Source organism: Arachis ipaensis, chromosome B6 (assembly GCF_059453495.1).
Source record: "Arachis ipaensis isolate K30076 ecotype BB chromosome B6, ASM5945349v1, whole genome shotgun sequence".
Lineage (NCBI taxonomy): Eukaryota > Viridiplantae > Streptophyta > Magnoliopsida > Fabales > Fabaceae > Arachis > Arachis ipaensis.
In genome coordinates this window covers 16,605,720-16,631,424 of record NC_142441.1, presented here as the reverse complement: position 1 = coordinate 16,631,424, position 25,705 = coordinate 16,605,720, and the positions used below count along the sequence as shown (strand labels likewise).

At 34.6% G+C, this 25,705-nt stretch overlaps 2 protein-coding genes across 2 annotated transcripts; both read left to right on the top strand.

Annotated features, from left to right (window-relative positions):
• Positions 1–1,475: 1,475 nt before the first annotated feature.
• On the top strand, positions 1,476–3,593 carry LOC107646452 (uncharacterized). Its single transcript, XM_016350635.1, has one exon. It carries the CDS (start codon positions 1,476–1,478, stop codon positions 3,591–3,593), a length of 2,118 nt encoding a protein of 705 aa, XP_016206121.1.
• Positions 3,594–14,259: 10,666 nt separating this feature from the next.
• Positions 14,260–20,039, top strand: LOC107646453 (mediator of RNA polymerase II transcription subunit 14). The gene is given in 8 exon segments (XM_088491265.1): positions 14,260–14,840; positions 15,098–16,174; positions 16,714–16,811; positions 16,900–17,074; positions 17,209–18,202; positions 18,309–19,309; positions 19,468–19,838; positions 19,840–20,039. Coding segments are annotated over 8 exon segments (3,990 nt in total). The 5' UTR covers positions 14,260–14,627; the 3' UTR covers positions 19,901–20,039.
• Positions 20,040–25,705: the final 5,666 nt, after the last annotated feature.

Below are 25,705 nucleotides of genomic sequence, written 5' to 3'. Positions count from 1 at the left end.
TTGAACTTTGATGTTTGTTATGGATTTGAATGTGTTTGAATGGTAGTGTTTTCCGTTTAGGGAAAAGCTGTTTGTTGATTAATAGGAAATGATCATGAGGATATTTCATTTCGGTTTGAGAAAACTGCCGAGTAGGGGCAGGTTGCGATTTTAGACGATTATTGTCATTTTCCGAGCTATATTGATAATTGATAGTACATGATTGAATAGAATTAGGTGTTATTGATGATAAATTTGTATTTATTTTGAATACAAATTTGCAGGTAGGCTAGCCTCGTTAAAACCTCTCCAAGCAAAACCATTTGGGACAAAAACTTGGTAGTAGGATTAAAAAGAAACCTTCCAATTGATCAATCAGTATTGATCAATCAGTGTAGGAAGTTTTTTTGGTAGTAGGATTATTCAAATGGACTAGGAAGTTTTTTTGTTATCCTGCTATATTGATAATTGGTAGTACATGATTGAATAGAATTAGGTGTTATTGATGATAAATTTGTATTTATTTTGAATACAAATTTTCATATGCTAATTTATTTATTTCTTTTCGTCATATATCTGATGTTATTCACATCCACGGGAAATAGATAATTTCAGGTCCGAGTATATTTTGAGGTTCCGAGCACCAATACAATGGGAACTTCTCAGCCAGATTCTCATCTACGAAAAAAAGAAAATCTTTTTCCAGACCTCTAACCTTGAAATACATCTCTTTAAAATCTTTGAAAGAAGATTTGTACAATCTGAAAATGCCAAATCCAGGGGTGCTATTGAAATTTATCCAACTACCTTTCCACACCCCCTTGGCTTGAAATAACGAAAAGAACAGGTCCACAGACGGCACCTCCTCCAGAAATTCCATTAGAATTTCAAAAGAACGAAGGAACGCCCACCCATTTGGATGAAGCTGCGACGAAGCACAGTTCAACTGTCTCAAAACCTGACATTCGAAATCAGTAAAGGGTAACCTAACTCTCAGCTCTTCAAGAACACAGCTGTGCATATAGAAAAACTCAAAGCCTCTACCCCGGTGATAAACCCTATCATTAACACTACATGGCAGTAACTCAACCCCGTCTCAAACGGTATGATAAAATCGGTTACAAAACCAAACATCGCAGAAACTGACAATTGATCACCCAGAATGTAACGGACGAAGAAATATCTATAAAAGAAAGGTAAAGTATCTCTTTGAAGGACAGTTCTGAATTTAACACTATACTGACTTAAGCATTGGAGTGCCTTTGCAGGTACACTCCACCCTCTTTGTATTGTTCGTGCTCTCGCACAAACAACAAAGACAAGAAGCTCGGATTCTAAGAGACGGACGTTCAACTTTGCAACACATAGCTCGGCCGATTCTGAGGAATTAAAGCCGATCTATTTCCCAGGCAAGATCAATTGGCGCCCACCGTGGGGCCGAGAAGATCATATTTTTTCTTTTGGTCCCATCACCTCCATATGCATTCATGGCTGACATGCCGCCTCCTCCACTGTCCGAACTCATGCGAATGGTAGCTGAGCTACAGCAAGCCAATCAACGAATGGCCGACGAGAACCAAATAATGGCTGCCCAGATCGCTGAACTAAACCATGCTCAGATTGAGCACAACGATGCTCATCGTCAACAGATAGAAAACGAGGAACATCAGTCCCAACCCTCTCATGTCTCGGAGACTGCTCGAGGCGAAGAGCAACAACCCGAAGATGAAAAAGAAGAGGCTGACGACCTTGTAGGTCCCTTCACGGAACAAGTGATGAACTTCGAACTGCCGAAGAGGTTCACTCTGCCACTGACCCTCACGCCTTATGACGGACTCGGAGACCCGAAGAAGTTTCTAAAGAAATTCCGATCAATAATGATCGTCAATGGTGCATCAGATACAGTTTTATGTTGTTGTTTTCCGAATTATTTAGACGGCCCTGCACTTGATTGGTTGTGTGCTTTGCCTGCAGGTTCCATTTCACGGTTTCAGCAGTTGGCGAAGTTATTTGAAGAACATTTTGCCGGATCCGCAATATACTTGCACGATTCCGATTACTTGAATACTATCAAGCAAGGACCGAATGAAAGCTTAAAGGACTACATGACCCGCTTCACCAAGGTCGCAATCAGTATACTAGACCTCCACCCCGAGGTCCATCTACACGCAATTAAAAGCGGCCTTCGACCCGGAAAGTTCCAGGAGACAATCGCAGTAGCCAAGCCGAAGACTCTAGCAGAATTTTGCGAGAAGGCAAAGGGACAAATTGATATCGAGGAGCTCAGACAAGCTCGGAAGTCTGACAAGTCACATTTCCGAGAAGACGATAAGAGCTCAACCCCTAAGAAGAGTTTTAAACTAACACCTCGATTTGATTCTTATACGCAGTTTAACACTAAGAGAGAAGACATAATCAAAGAGATCTTGAATTCAAAACTGATCAAGTCACCAAGAAAAGCCGGTACCTACCAAGATGCCAAGAACGTTGACAAGTCGAAGTATTGCGCCTTCCACCAGAAACACGGTCACAATACTGATGACTGCGTGGTCGCCAAAGACCTTTTAGAGCGACTGGCAAGACAAGGACACCTCGACAAATACATCGGGGGTCACATACAAAAGCGCGGATCTAGCTCCACAACAACCGACCTCTCTGAACAAAACCGAGGAAAAGAGAAGGCATCTCCAAGACAATATGAAAGACCACGAGGTATAATCAATTGTATTTCAGGAGGATACGCTAGTGGAGAATATTCGAATTCGGCAAGGAAAAGGTCGTTCCGAGCAATATGCTCGGTAAACGGACCACAGCAAGACGCAACAATCACCCATCAACAACCAGAAGTGACTTTCACACACGCCGACTTCAACTCCAGCATACAAAATTTAGACGACCCTGTGGTAGTCACCCTTCAGCTAGGGGATCTGTTAGTAAAAAAAGTACTCTTGGATCCCAGGAGCAGTGCCGATGTTCTGTTCTACTCCACATTTCAAAAAATGAAGCTCAGCGACAACATGCTACAATCCACAGGAGGAGACTTGGTCGGATTCTCAGGAGAACGAGTTCCAATACTCGGATCAGTGTGGTTACAAACCACACTGGGTGAGCATCCTCTTTCAAAAACTAATGATATTCAATATTTAGTTGTTGATTGTTTCAGTCCATATAACCTTATTCTTGGCCGACCTTTCTTGAACAAGTTCGGCGCCATTGTTTCTACAGTTCATCTCTGTGTTAAGTTTCCACTGCAGGACGATCAGGTTGTAACAATCCACGGGGATCATAAAGAGGCACGACAATGTTACAACATCAGCATGAAATTCCAAAACCGCTCAACTCAACAAGTCAACAATGTCGACCTCAAGCAAAACGGCCATTCACTAGCCGACCTTGACCCAAGAGCTGATTTTCTCGAACGACCAAAACCTTCCGACGACCTACAAAAAGTCTATTTTAATAATGACCCTAACAAATTTACTTACGTAGGTACATCAATCAACAAATTTGAGTTACAGGCCATAACAACCTTCCTGCAAAAACAAGCCGACCTTTTTGCGTGGACACCTTCAGACATGCCCGGCATCGACCCCAAATTATCAGTCATAAACTAGCAATAAACTCGGCGGTACGATCGGTCCAGCAGAAGAAAAGAAAACTCAGAGAGGAGAAAAAGAAAGCGTCACTAGAAGAAACCCAAAAGCTCATCAACGCAGAATTTATCAAAGAAATCAGATTCACTACCTGGTTAGCCAATGTGGTAATGGTAAGAAAACAAAACGGTAAGTGGCGCATGTGCGTTGACTTCACTGATTTAAACAAAGCATGCCCAAAGGATTCTTACCCTCTACCATCCATAGACTCTTTAGTAGATAACGCCTCAGGTTATGCTACTTTAAGTTTTATGGATGCGTATTCAGGGTATAATCAAATACCCATGCACCCCTCCGATCAAAATAAAACGGCTTTTATCACTGATTTCGGTAACTATTGTTATAAAGTTATGCCATTTGGATTAAAGAACGCAGGTGCAACTTACAAACGCCTTATGGATAAAGTGTTCGCTAAACAGATCGGCAGAAATATCGAAGTCTACGTCGATGACATGGTCGCCAAAACAAAAGTCGGACATAGTCACATCAGCGACCTTACAGAAATCTTCGGCCAGATTCGCCAATACAACATGCGCCTCAACCCCGAGAAATGTGCATTCGCCGTTCAAGGGGGTAAGTTCTTAGGGTTTTTACTAACATGCAGGGGAATAAAGGCAAATCCAGACAAATGTCGAGCAGTGCTGGACATGGCCAGCCCTAAAACAGTCAAAGAAGTTCAGCGCCTCACAGGACGACTTGCCGCACTTTCCAGATTTGTTCCTTGCCTAGCATCCACTTTTATTCATTTTTTCCAAACAATTAAAAAGAAAAACAGATTCGAGTGGAACGACGATTGTGAGAAAGCCTTTTCAAAACTAAAAACAACTCTCTCACAACCGCCGATTTTGCAAAAGCCCCTACAAGGGGAAGACTTATTTCTATATCTGTCAGTTACTGATTGGGCGATAAGTTCGGCCCTTGTTACAGAAAGAAACAAAGTTCAGCATCCGATATATTTCGTCAGTAAAACTCTCCAGCACGCCGAGCTCAATTATCCACGGATAGAGAAGCTCGCACTAGCACTGATATTTTCGGCCCGCCGTCTCCGACCTTACTTCTAGAGCCACGTTATACATGTCAGAACCGATCACCCACTAAGACAAGTATTACACAAACCAGAAATTGCAGGAAGACTTATAAAATGGGCAGTCGAATTATCTGAGTTCGATATCAGATACCAATCCAGAGGACCAATCAAGTCACAATTCCTGGCAGATTTCATCGCTGAGCTCACAATACCATCAGAGGAAGATCATACAAAACAATGGACTTTGTATGTAGACGGCTCTTCAAATAATGGGGGCTGCAGAGCAGGAATCCGTCTGGAGGCCGAGGACGGATTCATATTGGAACATTCAATACGCTTAGCTTTCAAAGCCAGCAACAACCAATCCGAATATGAAGCATTAATCGCTGGACTCCGACTTTGTCTAGATCTCCAAATCTCGACGATCAAGGTATATTGTGATTCTTTATTAGTGGTACAACAGGTAAACGACCTTTTTCAGGTAAAAGATCCTCTCCTCGCTAAATATCTGCTATTAGTAAAGAAATTATCAACAAAATTTGCCAAATTTGAAATAGAACATATACCACGCAAACAAAATCAAAGGGCAGACATCTTATCTAAACTCGGCAGTACACAGTCCGAGTTATCTACACTACAACAGTTCACCATAACATCACCCACTGTTACTCTGACAAATATGTTAAGTGTTACACAGGTAAAAGACTGGAGAGACGACTTTATACACTATCTACAAACAGGTGCTATACCAGAAGGGGTCGAGAACCATAAAAAGTTCCGACGACAAGCATCTTCCTTCACAATATTCAACGGGACACTGTATCGACGAGGTTATACTCGGCCTCTACTCAAATGCCTTAACAAATCGGAAGCTGAGATAGCATTAGCCGAGGCACATGAAGGAATCTGTGGCACACATACAGGTGCTCGGAGCTTAGCATCTAAGGTCCTCCGAGCTGGTTTCTTCTGGCCTACTTTGAACCAGGACAGCCAACAAAAAATCCGATCATGTAACGATTGCCAAAGACACGCACCACTGATACACATACCCGCAGAGCAATTACATCAATCAGACATCAGTTGGCCATTTAACTGATGGGGTTTAGATATACTCGGTCTGTTCCCTACGGCACCGGGCCAGGTAAAATTTCTCATTGTCGGCATTGATTATTTCTCCAAATGGGTGGAAGCCCAACCTTTGGCAAAAATAACATCCCAATAAATGATTTCATTCGTTTGGAAAAACATTATTTGCCATTTCGGCATACCTCAACATATCATAACTGACAATGGTCGCCAGTTCGCCGATCAGAAATTTCAATCTTTTTTGCAGAATCTCAAAATAAAACACATTTCGCTTTTGTTGAACATCCTCAAACAAATGGACTAGCTGAGGCCGCAAATAAGGTCATCCTACATGCACTTAAAAAGAAGCTAGATGATGCCAAAGGGCTCTGGGCCGAGCTTATACTTGAAGTCCTTTGGGGATACAACACCACCAACAAACATCAACAAAGGAAACACCGTTCAGGCTTGTATATGGCTCCGAGGCTATGATACCACTGGAAATCTCCCAAAGCTCATTCAGAACACAGCTCGGCAACCAGGAAGAAGTTCGGAGAACCGAACTCGATACCATCGAAGAAGTCAGAAACATCGCAACATTAAGGCAACGCGCAGCACAACAAGCAGTAGCTCGCCAATACAACAAAACGGTTAAAAGCAGATCCTTCATGCAAAGAGACTTAGTACTTCGTAAAATGGAAACTGCTCGGAAACCAACCTCACATGGAAAGCTCGCAGCAAATTGGGACGGTCCATACCGAATATCAGAAGTTCTCGGTAATGGAGCATACATACTCGAAACAATAGATGGTAAACTACTACCCAATACCTGGAATGTATCCTCCCTAAAGAAGTTCTATAGTTGAAAGTCAGGGACAGGCTAGTACTCTTTTTCCTACTACCAAGTTTTTGTCCCAAAGGGTTTTGCTTGGAGAGGTTTTAACGAGGCTAGCCTACCTGCAAATTTGTATTCAAAATAAATACAAATTTATCATAATAACACCTAATTCTATTCAATCATGTACTACCAATTATCAATATAGCTCGGAAAATGACAATAATCGTCTAAAAGCGCAACCTGCCACTACTCGGCAGTTTTCTCAAACCGAAATGAAATATCCTCATGATCATTTCCTATTAATCAACAAACAGCTTTTCCCTAAACGAAAAACACTACCATTCAAACACATTCAAATCCATAACAATATCCAAAAAACAAACATCAAAGTTCAAATAGCTATCCATTACAGAATAAAACAAAATAACTAACAAAATAAAAAACTACACATTATCAGCCTGATCTTCAACGTCACCATCATCTTCGACCATCTTGCCATCACGAACGACTTTCCCAGGGTCCATCCCGGACAGATCAGCCTCTGGCGCCAAAAACTTCGCCTATAACAAAGCCCTTTCAAATCCCTCAACAAAAGAATCCAGAATTTCATCAACCTTTTTCTTCTCCAACTCCTTTAATTGGGCAGTCACCTCAATTAGACGAGATTGTATACTCGCCAAATCACTTTCCTTTTTCTTCAAATCCTCCACATCCTTAGCATAACTATCTTTAGTCTCCTTCAATAACTTCTCGGTCTCAGTTAAACGCGCCTGAAGCTCGGCAGCAGCACTTTTACTCTTAACCAACTCTTCCTTCAAAACAGAAACCTCTCCTTTTTCTGTAACAACTCTCTTATACTTCAACTCTTGGCTACGCCCAAGACTCGCAAGGCGCAGACCAACAACCTAGAGAAAGCAATAAAGCAAAGTTTATAAGACTACCAAAGAGAAAACAGAAATAAAGCAAACACGGTCACCAATTACCTGCATATACTGCCCAATAGCCATGTCCCCAACCTCCTTTGCGAGAGAAACATCAGCCGACGAATGACAATACTCGTCCACCACAGCCATATAAGAATACTCTTTTCCCCACACAGAAAATGCCTCACTCTGTTCAGAAATTTCATGGAGCCTTTTTTTATTACCCATAAAAGCTTGTATTTCCTCCAGAGGAACCCCTAACTCCTTTTCATCAGAATCATCGGACAACTCAACAAGGTCGGACTTCCTTCTCTTTTTCGCAATCACCTTCCTCCGACCTTGACGAGGCTGAGTAACTTCGCCAGTCCCAGCAACCTTCTCAGCATTAGAAGATGATACCTCCTTCTCCATATTCTTATTTTTGAAACGTGTCCTAAGGGACGCGGCTGAAACACCGGGATATTTACCACCTGCAAAACACAAATAACATCAGATATATGACGAAAAGAAATAAACACATTAGCAACAACCCTATAACTCACCCAAATATGTTACAACAGCATCTTTATCCTCTTCCTACTTCAGAAGCTCATACATTGAAATTAGGTCTCCCCGACCAATATTTTCAACAAGAAACTCAATCAAACAAACATTTGTCGGAGAGATAACTTCAGGTCCGAGTATATTTTGAGATTCCGAGCACCAATACAATGGGAACTTCTCAGCCAGATTCTCATCTACGAAAAAAGGAAAATCTTTTTCTAGACCTCTAACCTTGAAATACATCTCTTTAAAATCTTTGAAAGAAGATTTGTGCAATCTGAAAATGCCAAATCCAAGGGTGCTATTGAAATTTATCCAACCACCTTTCCACATCCCCTTGGCTTGAAATAACGAAAAGAACAGGTCCACAGACGGCACCTCCTCCAGAAATTCCATTAGAATTTCAAAAGAACGAAGGAACGCCCACCCATTTGGATGAAGCTGCGACGGAGCACAGTTCAACTGTCTCAAAACCTGACATTCGAAATCAGAAAGGGTAACCTAACTCTCAGCTCTTCAAGAACACAGCTGTGCATATAGAAAAACTCAAAGCCTCTACCCCGTTGATAAACCCTATCATTAACACTACATGGCAGTAACTCAACCCCAACTCCAGCATTCTGCCTCACTACCTTATTCACATCCACCTCCTTAACCGCAGCCTCATCACAGAACAACGACACCCGAGACCTCACATCATCCCCAACCCAGTCATAAGACCAATCTATCTTAACTTTCTTCTCCTTCTCAAATCCCATCATAAACAGTAAAACAAACATGCAACCAAGAAATACAAAGAGACGAGGGAAGAAAGAAATCACAAGAACACAGACATAACCATACCTCTCTTGCTCATTCTTCAAATAGAAGCAGAAAACCAAAACGCCCAAATTCTAATCAGTAGAAATAATTAATCACAATCGAAAACGTTCCAAATATCACCCCTGCCTCAATCACATCAAATGGCGAAAGGAGCATTGGAAACCATCAAAATATTAATGAAGCTACCACTCATTCTCTCTCCTAAAAAAAATGGGCACGATTTCCCATGTGGCACAATACAAAGTTAATTTAATGAAGTACGTTGAACTGGGGGCTCACTCAGTAATCCATTTCACCGAGTTATAACTCATCACAAAAGCTCAACCTGCTTCATTAAAAAACTTTTCTCAGGCTATGCTTGGGGGCTGTGATATGGTCACCATTAATACGAGCTATAACTCGGCCTCATGACCGTTATTGGCAGTCACCATAACTCGTCATTTTCCGTTACTGCTCGGATCTTATGAGCTATAACTCGGTGGCATCAATACTCTTATCATAACCGACGTCTCAAACGGTATGATAAAATCGGTTACAAAACCAATCATCGCAGAAACCGACAATTGATCACCCAGAATGTAACGGACGAAGAAATATCTATAAAAGAAAGGTAAAGTATCTCTTTGAAGGACAGTTCTGAATTTAACACTATACTGACTTAAGCATTGGAGTGCCTTTGCAGGTACACTCCACCCTCTTTATATTGCTCGTGCTCTCACACAAACAACAAAGATAAGAAGCTCGGATTCTAAGAGACGGATGTTCAACCTTGCAACCCATAGCTCGGCCGATTCTGAGAAATTAAAGCCGATCTATTTCCCAGGCAAAATCAAGTTCAATAAAAAACTAAAGTTGACAAACAATAAAATTATACCAAATGTCATACTTTCGTTGCTTGATCGTAATATAATTTACTTAAAAACATTTTGCCTTCATTTCATTTAAGAATTCTATGGTTTTATTGTATAACTAATAACTTAATGAAAAGAAGTGTAAAAGAAATGTAAGGTAGCTGACGAAGGCTACCGTAAGAAGTTTAACTTCTTTGAAATTTATCACCTCATCGCAAAGAATTGAATTTTAAGACCGTTTATTTTTCTAATTCCTTAGGTGGTTGAAAATCAAAATTGTCTTTAACCTTTTTTTAATTCAAAATCATTCTTAATATTAAATTTTGTTTTAAAATTATTATTTTTTTAGTTTCCAAACAAAAATATTTTTTGTTAATTTATCACATCTATTTCTTAAAATCACCATCACTAAAGCAAGCAGCATTAATTTTCTCAATTTTTCTTTCGCACACATTTATCATACACCCATAATCTTCTCATTACTTTCACTCACCACACACACCTACACATCATTCGCACCCACACTTAGAGAAATACAAAAGAGAAAGGAAAAAAAAAAATACCAAAAGACGAGAAAAGAATGAGAAAAGGAGAAGATAAAGAAGAGAAAGAGAAAAAAAAGAATTGAGATATAAAAGAGTGAGTGAGGAAGATCCACTACAAACAAAAAAAAGTTTATGATTACGCTCTTTTTTTTTTGTCACGCTTTAAAAGTATGGCTAAAAATGATCAATGGCCACGCTTTTATGAGGGTGGCGATTGATTAGAGATTTAGCCACGTTTTTTCTTGTTACGTTTAAAAAACGTAGCAAAAGGGATCTATGGCCACGCTTTTATGAGAGTGGCAATTGATTCCAGATTTGACCACGCTTTAAAAGCGTGCCTGTTTCTCTCTATGGCTACGCTTAAAAAGCCTAGCCGTTTCTTACAATTCTTTTGGCACGCTTCAAAAGTGTGGCAAAAAAGTTGCCAAAAAAAGTTTCAAAAAAGATATAATTAGTTAATTACATTGCACACCTTCTTCGAAACTCTATCTTTCTCCTTCGAACCATAAACTCTTGGAACCCTTTGTATTCACCCTAAAAAGAAAGGCCCTTCAAAAGAACCCTAAACTCTTCAAAAGAATCCCAGCACTCCGCGACCCCAGCAATCCAAAGAACATCGCCGGCGCTTGCAATGCCTCTGTCGGCGCTCCCTGTTCTGGCACTCCCACCATCGCTGCTCCCACCCTAAACCCCAAACCCTCATTCGGCGATGACTCTCTCTGGCGGTGACTCCCTCAGCGCTCACTATTCGTCACAAACCCTCCGTTGATGCTCCTTCCGCTGCCTCTGCCTTCCGTCGGAGCATTGGAGATGGTTTGTTGTTCAAGGCCGCTCCCTTCCATCGTCAAGCTCGAGGGGGTTGTTGTCACAACCGGCGAAAAGGACGAAGATGCCATCCTCGATCTGTAATCCCTAACTCATACTTTTTCAATAAATCTTCGATCATCATTTAATCATTTATTTTGAATATTACAATAAATTTGTGCTTTTAATTGTTATTACTCTTTTCCAATTTATTTTAGAAAATTGAAGTTTTATCGATTTGAAAAAGAAGGGAACCGATGAAAGGAGAGAACCGCAGGTACCATCAAGTTCCCAAAGAACAAGGTTACCAGCAAGGTTTGGCTTCTCATCTAAACAAAATTCATTTGTGCTTATTTGTTTATGTTGTTTATTCTCTGGTTCATTTGTGCTTTCCTAGTTCTTTGATTCTTCAGTTCATAAGTAGTTAGAGAAGTTTAAATGATAAGTATTTGAGCCTCATATAATAATGTCGAACGTAGTTCTTTTGCTGTTATTATAGTAGTTAAATCTAAGAAAGTTAATTGGTTCATTTGTGCAACTAAATTTTGTTCTTTTTTTGTGTGTGTTTTTATGCAACACAAAATCATTAGTGAGTGTGGTTCTTTAACTATAAGCATTCTAAATCATTGCAAAAGATAATTCATGTATTCCATATTTTTTTTTATTTGAAAATCATACTGGAACAATATAATCTGATATAAGAAGCTATTAATGCTCTAGCTTGATTTATATTTATAAGAAATTATGAACTGATTGGTTGAATAGCTTATCCTAGGATCCTAAACACTTTTGTCTCTCATGTTTCAAAGTGACCATATATAAATATTGATGAACTCAACATATTGCTATTTGCTGTCGCTGCTACCTCTTATTCTGCTTCTACTTTGCTGCTGCTATCTGACTTTGTGTTCCAATCTCAACTTCAGATGTCCTCTTCCCGTATTTGCAGAACTTCTCTCAAGAGCTTCAACAACTTAAGGAGTATTGCATGAACCAAAAATTCATTGATTCAATGGTAAACTGCATCTAAGTCGACTCAATAACAACAAGTTCAATCTACATGGTGTCGCCCACACGAGTCGAAAATAACTACCGTCTCGAAAAACAAGTTAGAATCCTTAACTTTAAGTGTTTGGATCTCACGTCCATATTCAAAACCCATCATGATTTCAGATTACAACTCGGAATAACAACTTTTTTACCGTTAATTTTTTAAAAAATAAATCTAAAATAATGTCATTATAAAATTAATTCATCTTGTTTGATTGTATTAGAAATTAAAAATTAAAAATTGATTTAAGAAAAAAAACTTAATTACACTTTTAATTCATTTTAAAAAACCAAAATACCTTCTTTATAACTCAAACAATGTTAAACTTTAAGAAAAATTTAAAATTTTTTTTTCGTAGATTCTATTTTGATTTTTGAGAGACTAAAAAATTCTTGTAGCATTAGTTTAAAAACAAAAAACAAAAACAAAAAATTCCCTTGTAGTTCATATTTAAAGTACTAAATGGTCAAATTAGTCCCTAAAAGATCACTCGTTTTTCAAATTGGTCCTAAAAAAAATTTTATTAATAAAACTCGTTCCTAAATACTCTTATGTTTAATTTTTAAAATATTAAAATAGCCTTTTAAAATTAATCTTGGAAATAATAAAATGCTCCTTTAAAATTAAGGTTGTTTAATTATGTTTAAAATTTTATATTATAATTTTAAAATATTAAAATATTTTTTTAGAAAAAAATATATTTAACTATTTTTGTTTATTTCAGTCTTTATATGTATCTTAAATAAAAAAGATATTGAGACATAAGTCAATATTATACACTTTACACTAAATACAATAAAGAGAATTATGTAGTTTCTATCGTCTTTCAATTTGTATCTTTCAATTTCTCTCTCTTAGTATTAGCCTATCATTTAAACACAGTCTAATAATTTTATTTATATCTAAAAAGCTACATTTAGCTTTAGATAAATAACTAATGAGATTATTATTATTATTATATTATGTTCGTTTGCTTTTTACCTAAGTATATATGTTTTTTTAATTAAATTTATATAATATAAATTTTTTTATTATTGTGTTTATATTTAATATTATAATTTGGTTTCACACAAAATAAAATTATTACATATTTGTTTGCTATTTATATATATATATATATATATATATATATATATATATATTTTAAAATTAAATTTATATAATATAGAATCTTGTATCATTTTGTTCATATTTAATATTATAATTTTATTTCACACAAAATAAAATTGTTATATATTATTTGCTTTTTACATGAGCATATATATTTTTTTAATTAAATTTATATAGCACAATATTTTATCATTGTGTTCATATTTAATATTACTTTTTCAATATTCTAATTTATTTTTTTTTCTGAGTTTGGTGCAAGAATTTTAACTTATTTTTTATGTATTATTTATTTTAATTCTAAAACTCAGTTACTTTTTTTTTGGTATAAACAAGTTACTTTTAATATTTATATACTATTTTTTTGTTTTAAACTTCAGCCCAATATCTAAAATTTATAAAAAAAATTCAAAATTTATAAAAATAATGATTAACCTGATAAAATATAGACCATTCAATTAAAATATAATAAATGAAGAGTTTAGATTTAATGAATTAATAATGTGTGCAGCACTCCATACTTAACCAGAAGCGTTTAAGCATGAGCTATTGTTTTGGTGTCATTTTCGAAAAAGATCTTTTTTTTTAATGATATTTTTTAAAAGATTTTGTTATAAAAGTAAAAGTAATTTTATGTTTGAATATCTCATGTAAAAAAATCTTTTTATCTATCAATTATATTTAGATAAAATAAGATAAAAGTATTTTTTGTTCATTTATTATGTGAAAATATCTTTTTTATTTAAGAAAAAAATCTTTTAAAAAATAGATATAAATTGTAGTTTCTCAAAAAAATATATTTTTTATTTTTTTAGTACTTTAACTTTTACTATTAAAAGTATGTCAAATATACTAATAAATAAAAAAAAATTTTATTAAAAAAAGATTTTTTTTAAATATTAATTTTAAAATATTTATTTTTAACAAAAATACGTGAAAGGTATAAAAAGGGGAAGGTCACATGGCGGCAAGGAAAAAAAAAAAAAATCGAATTGAGATTTGGTTAGAGGAGACCAAGCTTAAAAACTTCCCAACTCAGTTGAAAGTAGCACCACCGCTTGGCTGAATTATATTATATCAGTGTATATGGTCAGTGAAGACAAATCATATTCACTCAAGCACAATCTTAATCATCTTAACCATTTACATTATTTATATTATATCTGAATGGTAAAGACTAACGGAACATCGAAGTTTCGCTCAACTACAACGGGATACCAGAACCGCTTCCTAAACTATTAGTCCAACGAAACCATATAAGCCCTGTTCTGCTTCCTACTCATACCTGCTTCTTGCTACCTTGCTCGCTCTCATTGGAACAAAATTGGGGAAATTTGCTGCGTAGGCTGCAACGAACGGAATAGAACGGAACACAGATCGGAAAAGAGAACCCTAATTTCTGAGGATTGAGAGACAGACATGGCTGCGGAGTTAGGGCAACAGACGGTGGAGCTGTCGACCCTGGTTTCCCGAGCTGCCCAAGATTCATACAGCAACCTGAAAGAACTGGTTGAGAAATGCAGGTCCACCGAATTGTCCGATACAGACAAGAAGATCAGTATCCTCAAGTTCCTCAGCAAGACCCAGCAGCGCATGATCCGCCTCAATGTGCTCTCCAAGTGGTGCCAACAGGTTACCCCGCCAAAAATCAAATCTTGCTATTTTTTCTTGCATAGCACTACTCTTCATTCAATCCATTGGTCTCTCTACAAATTCCAAAACTTTGTGTATTTGGGAGATACATAATTGATAATGAATAGAATTAAGGGGTGGTTTGGGGCACTGGTTGAGCTGAAAACTAAAAGCTGTTATAAATCAGGGAAAGGAAGTTTTTTCTTTCTTTCTTTCTTTGTTGGATGGGATGTGCTTATAGGTTTTTTGCTGTGTAGGTTCCTTTGATAAAGCACTACCAGCAGCTGGCTTCGACTGTTTCAAATCACGATATGTGTTTTACTCAAGCTGCGGATTCTTTGTTTTTTATGCACGAGGGGCTTCAGCAAGCCCGTGCTCCGGTTTCTGATGTGCCCTCTGCCATTGACATTCTCTTAACGGGGAGTTACCAGCGGTTGCCTAAATGTATAGAGGATGTTGGTACTCAGTATACCTTGAATGAAGAACAGCAAAAGCCTGCTTTGAAGAAGCTGGACGCGCTTGTGCGGTCGAAATTGCTAGAAGTTTCTCTTACGAAGGAAATTTCCGAGATAAAAGTTTCCGATGGTACGGCATTGATTAAGGTGGATGGAGAGTTTAAGGTTTTAGTGACTCTTGGTTACAGGGGAAACTTGTCCATGTGGAGGATATTACATTTGGAGCTACTTGTTGGTGAGAAGAATAAACCTATCAAACTGAAATTAATGCGGCGCCATGTTCTCGGGGATGATCTAGAGAGACGAATGGCTGCGGCAGAAAATCCATTTTCAATATTGTACTCGGTTCTTCACGATCTATGTGTTTCACTTGTCATGGATACTGTCATCAGGCAAGTGCAAGCTCTTCGACAGGGAAGATGGAAAGATGCAATTCGATTTGAGCTCATATCCGAGGGTGGAATGGGTCATGCGGCAGGTTCCAGTTCCATGCAGAACCCTGACGGGGAATCTGATTCATCCGGTCCTCGAACTCCTGGTTTAAAAATCATATACTGGCTGGAGTTCGATAAAAATGCTGGCATGTCTGACTCAGGTGCATGCCCATTCATAAAAATTGAACCTGGGCCAGATCTTCAGATAAAGTGCATACACAGCAATTTTGTCATAGATCCACTAACAGGCAAGGAGGCAGAGTTTTTCTTGGACCAGAATTGTATTGATGTTGAGAGGTTGCTGTTAAGAGCTATTAGCTGCAACCGGTATACTCGTCTACTGGAAATTAAAAGAGAACTGGGAAAAAATAACCACGTCTGTCGAGCAGCAGATGATGTTGTATTCCAGTCTCACTTGGGTGGACCTGATGTTGAATATAAACAGGTTAGTGTACATTTGTTAGGGAACATTTGGAGTATCAATTTGATATGCTACATCGGGCAATTTTTTTATTTTTATTTTTATTTTTATTTTTGGGTTTTGGCATATGTGGTTTGATGCTTCTTGTTTGGTATCACCCCAATTTGGGGTTTTCCTCTGTTAACATTCTTGTAACTTTCGAGAACTATACCGTGAATTACGGATATTTGACTATTTTCGTACTTTGCCACCATAAGTACTTCTCATCATTCTTGCATGGACTATCTGTAGCTAGATTCTGATATCTTCTGTCTGTTATGTATGTATGTATGTGTGTGTGTGTGTGGAATTTCCGCTGCTTGGTAAATACTTTGCTGCTGAACACTTTTGACATGTAGTTAATTTTCCAGTAAACACAGTTGGCCTTTAAATTTTGCAACCTATGATACGATTTGTGGCTGAATTTGTGATACCCTTTTACAAATCTTGTAATATTATATCCTACCTCTTTCCCATTCAACCATTCATTAAATTTTAAAAGATGAAGCTGCTTTTGTCTGTAGAAGGATGATAAATGCTTCAGCAAGGAATCTGAAGGGTATGAGGTGTTGCGTGTGCGTGCCTATGCCTCATGTTTTTTTACTCTTGGAGTTAATATCAGGTACCTTACTTTTCTAAGATGCTTTTAACTAATATCTTAGGCATTTGAGTTTAGTTTCTCAAATTTATGTCCCTGTTATGTTATTCAGAAATGGCCGTTTCCTTCTTCAATCATCGCAAAACATAGTTGCTTCTTCAGCATTGTTAGAATGTGAAGAAGCTTTGAATCAGGGATCTATGACTGCAGCTGATGTATTTGTAAGCTTGAGAAGCAAAAGTTTATTGCACTTGTTTGCATCTATCGGAAGAGTCTTAGGGCTAGAGGTATATTTCCCTGTTTTCATTCCTTTTATTGTTAAAAGAAAAAGACAAATTCCCAAACTATTTTGGACTGAATTTAAGTTGGTTATTCAGAAATGACTTGCCTAAGACCACTGGCTTATTGGGCATTCTTGTAGGTATTCGAGCATGGATTCAGTACAGTTAAAGTACCCAAAAACATTTTGAATGGTTCAGCAATGCTAATTATGGCGTTTCCAGACTGTGGGAGCTCTTATTTCCTGATGATGGAACTTGATAAGGATTTTAAACCTTTGTTTAAGCTGTTAGAGACTCAGCCAGATTCTTCTGGAAAAGATACTTTATTTGGTGTCCTTAATCAGGTGCTGCGGGTCAAAAGAATTGATATAGGACAGCTGCAGGCACTTGAAGATGAAATGAATTTAAGCCTGGTTGACTGGGGAAAATTACACTCTCTTTTGCCCAATGCTGCTTGTCCAAATCAACAATCTGTACGTGAGTTTCTCTCTGATATTCGACTTGAGAGTTCCATACAGAATGCAAAAGGTCATCCTTCAGGTTTTTCATCACTTGTTGATGAAGTGTTTGGACTCGAGAAAGGTTCTTCTGCATATCCATTCTCTGTTCAAAATCATGGATCCCTACCTTCACATTATGGTTCTGTCCCATTGAATCTCCATAGTCTAAAAGCTGGGACCCCATCTCCAAAGTGGGAAGGAGGCATGCAAATATCTCAGGTTAACAATGTAACAAAACCTTCAGGTGTTACAAACCACTATAGTGATTCCATGTTCTCATCAGGCAGTGTGAAGGGCCCAGTTCAATCCAATTCTGTTGGATCAATTTCCACAGGACAAGGAAGGAGCGCAGCTGGGAAAAGGTTATTTGTTTCAAAGTCTGAACAGGATCTGGCTTCTCTTAAATCTCCGCATTCAGTTGACATTGTGTCCTCAACTGCTATGGATGAAGATCAACATAGAGTACTGAGTGATTCCTCTAATGATGGTTTAGGTGGAAGTCTGTCATCTCGACTATTATCTCCTTCTCTACCAACTAGTTGTCGCATATCTGTACCTAATTCCAAACCTAATGGACCTCAAGCTGAATCACTCAAGGCTGCTGGAGCCAATTCATGTGCTTCAACTCCCATATGTAAGATACTTTCTTTCTTCTCTTCAACTTTATCATATAATGTATTTGCATGCTGTTATATATATTACCTAAAAACACACATCACTGCCGAAATGACTATTTGCAGCCCAGGCAATGGAATCCACAGGCAATGAAGATGTTATACCCAAACACGATAAAAGATCTTGGAAGAGAACAGCTTCAGATATGTTGAATTTGATTCCATCTCTTCGGGGTCTTGAAAACAACTCAGCAATTTGCAAGAGGAGAAAGATTTTGGATTCATCTGGCTCTCAACTGTCTTTGCCACAAGGGTTTGTACCTACTGAAATGATATCTAGGGCTGAAGGATACAGCTATGGAAGTTTGATTGCAGAAGCAAATAAAGGGAATGCCCCATCTAGCATTTATATAGCAGCCCTGCTTCATGTGGTCAGGCACTGTTCACTTTGCATTAAGCATGCTAGGCTGACGAGTCAAATGGATTCATTAGATATCTCATACGTTGAAGAAGTGGGTTTAAGGAGTGCATCCTCTAACATTTGGTTCCGACTTCCATTTGCCGGAGGTGATTCATGGCAACATATATGCTTGCGACTTGGCAGACCTGGTTGCATGCATTGGGATGTTAAAATAAATGATCAGCACTTCAGGGATTTATGGGAGCTTCAGAAAGGGAGCAGTGCTACACCATGGGGCTCAGGTGTTCGAATCGCCAATACGGCTGACATTGATTCACACATACATTATGATCCAGATGGTGTTGTTTTGAGCTATCAGTCAGTTGAGGTAGATAGTATAAAGAAACTAGTGACTGATATACAAAGGCTTGCTAATGCAAGAACTTTTGCCCTTGGCATGCGGCAATTGCTTGGGGTAAAAGCTGATGAGAAGTCAGAAGAGACAAGTTCTGATTCCAAAGTATCGGGTACAAAGTTTGCTTCAGACACTGCGGAGAAAGTTACAGAACATATGAGAAAAGCATTCAAGATTGAGGCAGTTGGACTGATGAGCTTGTGGTTTAGCTTTGGTTCAGCTGTCCTTGCTCGTTTTGTTGTTGAGTGGGAATCTGGTAAAGAGGGTTGCACAATGCATGTATCTCCAGACCAATTTTGTCCCCATACTAAGGTAGATTTGTTTTTTTGTGAACTGATTTCTGTTTGTTTCTTTCCTTTGACTACAGCTGGTCGATTTCTTACATACTCTGGTTACTTATGCTACTTATTGGGTGTAGATACAACAATATCATTTGATCAGAATGTTTTTTATGCTTTTACTTTATACAGTTTCTAGAAGATTTCATAAATGGAGCTGAAGTTTCATCGCTTTTGGATTGCATTCGGCTGACTGCGGCTCCCTTGCATGATCTGGCTGCTGCAACCAGGCCAGCTCGAGCTGGTCCTGTTCCAGGAGTTGCAGCTGCTCTATCTTCCATACCTAAACAAACTGGTTATATACAACCACAAGGACTTCTTGGTAGCTCAACTTCAAACATTGGCCAGCCTACCTCTGGTCCTGCGGGAAACACTGCCATGTCTGCTCCTGGTGGTCTTACCAATCAAACCCTATCCATGTTAGCTGCAGCTGGGCGAGGTGGGCCGGGCATTGTTCCAAGTTCACTTTTACCTATCGACGTCTTTGTTGTGCTCCGCGGTCAACAGGAAACAGTTTGCTGTTGACATGGGTTGCTTTGCCGGTGATCAACACCGCCTAAAGTAAATAATTATTCTATTTAATATATATTTAAAAGTATTTTTTTGTTGTATGAAAAAGAAATATATGTTACAAGAATGAAAAACTACTCCGGGTAAATGTATTTTTTATTCTATCAATTATATTTAGATAAAATAAGATAAAAGTATTTTTTTGTTCATTTATTATATGAAACCATCTTTGCTTTTAAGGAAAGAAAATCTAAAAAAAAAAAGATGTAAATTGTAATTTTTTAAAAAAGATATATTTTTTATTTTTTTAGTATTTTTACTTCTACTAGTGTATGTTCCCGTGTTCTATACGGGATAATACATAAAATTATATAAAATTTTTTATTAAAATTTAAATAAAAAAAATATATAGTAATTATTTATTGAATGGTTATCTCATTTGTCCGCTTAAGTAAGTATTTGGAGTTCGAATCTCGCCTTGTGTGTATCACAATTCATTAGTTAGCGACAAATCCTTAATAAATAGAACATCAATATGTGGTGGATTAATTCTCGACTTGCCAAGTTAGAAAATCCATATAAAAAAATTATATTTGTTTTTAAAATAGATTAATTTTTTATTAATAGAAATACTTATGAATTTTTGTCTTTGTTGAAATTTACTTGGGACAATTTTATTTATTGCTATCGTATTCATTCTTGAAATCAAAACAATATGATCAACATTGTTACTTGTTAAAACTTTATATTTTATGAAATAATTTTTAAATTTTCAAATTCATAAACTTATGTCATTACAAAAGTTATTAGATCGATTAATATTTTTTAGTAATATAGTGTATCGAAACACCATCGTTGAGTATTAGTTAGTGTGAAAAGAAACCGATAACAATTTTGTTATTCAATATATAATTTATTCTATTGAAAAATAAATTAATATTTTCTAAACTTGTAAATACATTTTCTTCTAATTTCTTACACCATTTTATTTGACAATATTTACCATTAAAAAATAACAAATGACCATACTATCTTATAATATATATGATGTACAAAGTAATTTCTTATCTTAAAATTAATTTTGGTTAGTGAGATAAAATTTAAAATATTTTTTTATTTTCTTACTCAAATTTAAATTTAAATTTAGAATTGATTAACAACTCATCATTTTTTAATTTCAATAAAAAAATAAATTGGTTAGATGCAAAATATTCCTCATTTAATAATTTCAATCATTTAAATTTTAATTACCAAAAATTGAGTTAAAAATTAATTATAAACTTAATAATCGATAATATATATATATATATATATATATATATATATATATATATATATATATATTAGTACGTAAATAATAATATCCAATGTATTGATTATTTATTTTTTTGACAGAATTAATGTATAATATATTGAGCATTGATTTATTATCCAAATTTTTTTTTATAAACTTTGTAATATGTGAAAATAACAATCTTATTTTTTATTATTATTTAAGAAATTCTTCATAATTTTTTAATTATATAATTAACTTAATTAATAATCTTTATTATTGCTTTTATACTAAAAAATGTCAATTTATACTATTTACATATTTTTTTACTACTAATAAATAAATAAATATTTGCACTATTATACTTGTTGTCCTAAATAATAACTTAAGTTATTTATTTTGTATGTTAAATTTATTAAATGTTAAGATGAAAAATTAAAATTGTTCAATAAATTATATAAATAGTCATTACAGAAAAGAAAAAAAATTATATATCATATATAATAATCCTTGATATATATAGTGTCATGTATATATTAAGATTCTCTATTTTAATTATGTGAGTGATTATTGTTATTTTCATTTTTTCGTTACATTAGAAAATAATATTTAAAACTAAAAAAGAGATAATTAATTTTTTTAATTTGAATTAAAAATGTCTTGTAAATATATCTAACTTTTACATATACTAAGTGTTATAATATTAAATAGTATAGTATTTGCTATAACAATGATTCAAAATATTAATTTAAGATATATTTGGGTCTAGTAAGACCTCAATGCAAGCAAGATCAACTAAAATCTATTGTTAGGGTCCCAAATCTGACTTAGGTTCATTACCTTAAAGGCCCAATGTAGATGAAGTCCACGCGTCCCCTCTTAAATCGGCTCAGATTGGATCTCTGTTGCTAGTTAGATATGGTAATGAGGACTCGGGGGAGCGTGAGAAACCCACTTTCCATCCCTCATTCCTATTTAAAAAAAATGTCATCGTTCTTTCTCCGTCATTACAAGTTCCTGTTTAATTACCCCTTAGAGAACGTAGATCTCTTCGGGTATCTACAAATATTCTTTGAAATTTTTTTAAAAAATTAACACAAAAAGACATAATATAATAAATCATAAAATAATCAATTCAATATAATTCAACACAATTTATAACATATTCGTTAGGAAAAATAACATTTCAAAAGGAGAAAACATAAAAAAATAATCCAACATAATAACATAACATAATTTTTTAGGACGATACTGAGCGAGTAGTGACGGACTTGATGAGAGGTAGAGAAAGTGAGTTAGAGAGAGAGAGAGGATCAAGGCTGAGAATGAGTCTGGAAGAAAAAGAAAAAATTCGAATTGGAGGCAGAAATTAGGGTTACTAAATTCAAGAAATGGATTTACGTATATATAAATTAGGATAAATTAATAATTTTATATTCGCGTATATTTAATAAGTTTTATGGGGGCGGGTACTTATGTCCGTGCCCCTATTAGGAGTGGCAAACGGGAAAGTCCGCCCTGTCTCGCCAAAAGCCCGCCCCGCCTAGTAAGATGGTCCTGAATTTTCCCCCCGCTCACCTAATGGTAGGCTCGCGGGATCTCTTTTTTTTTATAAGCTATTAAATATTAAACAATATATATAATTTCACAACAATTTCAATAAATTTATAATTTTTAAATTCACGCACATTAACGTCTTTATAATTATAAATATGTAATAAATATAATTATAAATCAATTTTTTTGAAACAAAATAATAAAACCAGCATTATCCAAAACAAAACAAATATTATCCAAAATATATAATTAAACATCTTCAAGTTTATAATCAATCAAATATAAAACATAATCCAAAATATAACTTAAAACTTCTTCAATTATCATCTTCATCCTCTTGTAGATCAATAACATCATAGAAATTTGTAAAAAAATGGCTCTACCAAAATAAAAGCTTGGCCCAGCGGGAAAGCCTGCCCTGCCCTGCGGAAGCCCACCAAATCTCGTGGATTAAGCGGTGCAGGGTAGGCGGGATTTTTAAGTTTGGTGGTTATAAATTTCCAGTCCAACCCGCATTTTTTTGGCGGGTTATGCGACCAGCTCGACAGGTTTCGACCCGTTTGCCACCCCTAGTCCCCATCCATTTTCGCGTGGCAGGTCGTGAGGATTTCAGGAGTCCCCATCTAACTCCAAAACGCGAGTAATCCCTGCAAATACCCGTTTCGACTGTTTTTGTGATCATCCTTATTGCTAGTATTCATTGGTTCGTGACGTGGAGCTATTTTAGCCACTCAATAAATTCTCATATAATCAAAGTTTAGGTTATATTTTTATAAAGTTACATGTATCCTTGTTATAACAATATTAATAAAAGATAAATGGATAAACACTAAACTATTGTTTGGATATAAGATAAAAAATAAGAGGAAAAAAATGGAAAGAAAAGTATATTTTTGTGTGTGTTGTTTAGATGAAAAAAATGAATGAAAAGAAAATAGAGGAAAAAATTTCTTTTGCTTAAATGGAAGGAAAATTAAGAAGAGAAAAAATTATAATAGAAAAAAATTATATTAATGTTTTTATATATTATATATAAATTATAATTCAAATAGTAACTCTGTATTTTTATCCATTTGCACTTTTGAATCAATTTTCTTCGCAATTTTGAAGAGAAAAAATTTACGTGAGCTCCATATACACTTTTATGTTTTTCATTCAATTTCTTTGTTGAACCAAATAATGAAAAATTAATTTTTCCATCCATTTTCTTCTCCAGCATGTTATTTCTCTACAAATTCTTCTAATCTAAACAATGCATAAATATGTCACATTTTTATATATATAACAATAACTAATATCACATATTAGGCTAATTTATGTTGATAAACCAAAGTCACCCTAAAATTACCTGAATCCCTAAACCTAATAACGTTACTTAGTTGTCTCCATTTACATTTTCATATAAATCGAATTTAATGAATTCGAATTAGGGTAATAAGTAATAAATCTAATTTATATTTAATAATTTACCTCTAGCTTATGGTAAAAATGTAAGATATGATGCCAAAAAAAAAAAACTAAAGCGTCATAAATTTTTTACTAACAAAAAAAATATTTTTTTTTATTTTTTAGACACGTATCTATTTTTTTAAGTTATACATTTTGATTTATATAAATTAATGATAATTAAATGTACAAAAAATACTAATTAATAAAGGAATAAAATTTAAGATAAACATGTCCTGAACAAATTGAAATAAAATAAAGACTTTTAATTATGATCATTAATTATAATTACATATATTTATTTCAAGATTTATACTTCAAAAACACAGTATATTAATATTTTGTATTTTTATTTTTTAATTTTATACTATCACAAACATTAGTTACTTTTCAATAATGACAATACTTTTAAAAAAATAAACATAACTAAATTATCTTAAAATTATATAATAATTTTCAACATAACAAAAATAATATACAATTACCTAAAATATAATATTTGTGTAGTAACTGAAATTTAATAGTCAATATAAAGTAATATATAATATCATTTCGTAATCAAATAAGTTTTTAATCAAAAAATTTAATATTTATATATAATAATATGACAAAATAAATTAAAGTTTGCGTTTAATCATAGCAAGTGTTCAAGTTTAAATTTTTATAAATTAATTTATTTGTGTTAAAGTGAATTGCGCAATAAAAAATTCATAAAAATTTCATATATTGAAGTAGACAATAATTTATTTATAAATACAAAAAGTGTATTGAATAAGTAAAAAATTATTTTATTTTAATTTGGTCCATAATTCACATGATTTGAATTTAGCTCAATATATATGATTTGATTTTATTTGATTTAATTATTAGTTGAAAATATCTCAGTTGCCTATTTTATTCATAGATTTATTATTTTAATAACTAATAAATTAATCAAATTAATTAATTAGTACACACAATAAATTTGGGTTAATAAATTAAAAAAATAAATTAAAAATACTAACAGAATATTAAAATAAATAAATTAAAAAATACTACCAAATCAAGTTGATATAAATTACAATAAATTATATAATATTTAAATATTTAATCAAATTAATTAGTTGATATAATTAATTTATCGTAATAACTTATAGTTAATGAGTTAAAAGAAATAAATCGAAAAACATTCTCAGAAGCATGCTACGTTAGCTTTATCGCTAAATACAAAAATTCGATTTTTATATAATAGAATAGATAAATTTAAATACGTAATATTATTCTTATTAAAATTATCTAATTATATTTATGCACCTTAAACTTTTAGAGAAGATTATTAATGACATATTATTGGTCAAAAAACTTATTAATAACTCTAGAGTCTAAATAATAACTTGATGTGAATTTTTTTTTTATTTTTTACATTAACTTTAGATAAAAAAATTAGTTCTGACATATAATTGAAAACTTAAAATGCAATTAATAAAAAATTTTATCTATAATTATTAATGAGATGTAATCTAGATATAATGAGAAATAAATCATATAAATAGAGATTTTGCATAATAGGTAAAGTTAAATTCAAGGATAACGATATTTTTTAAT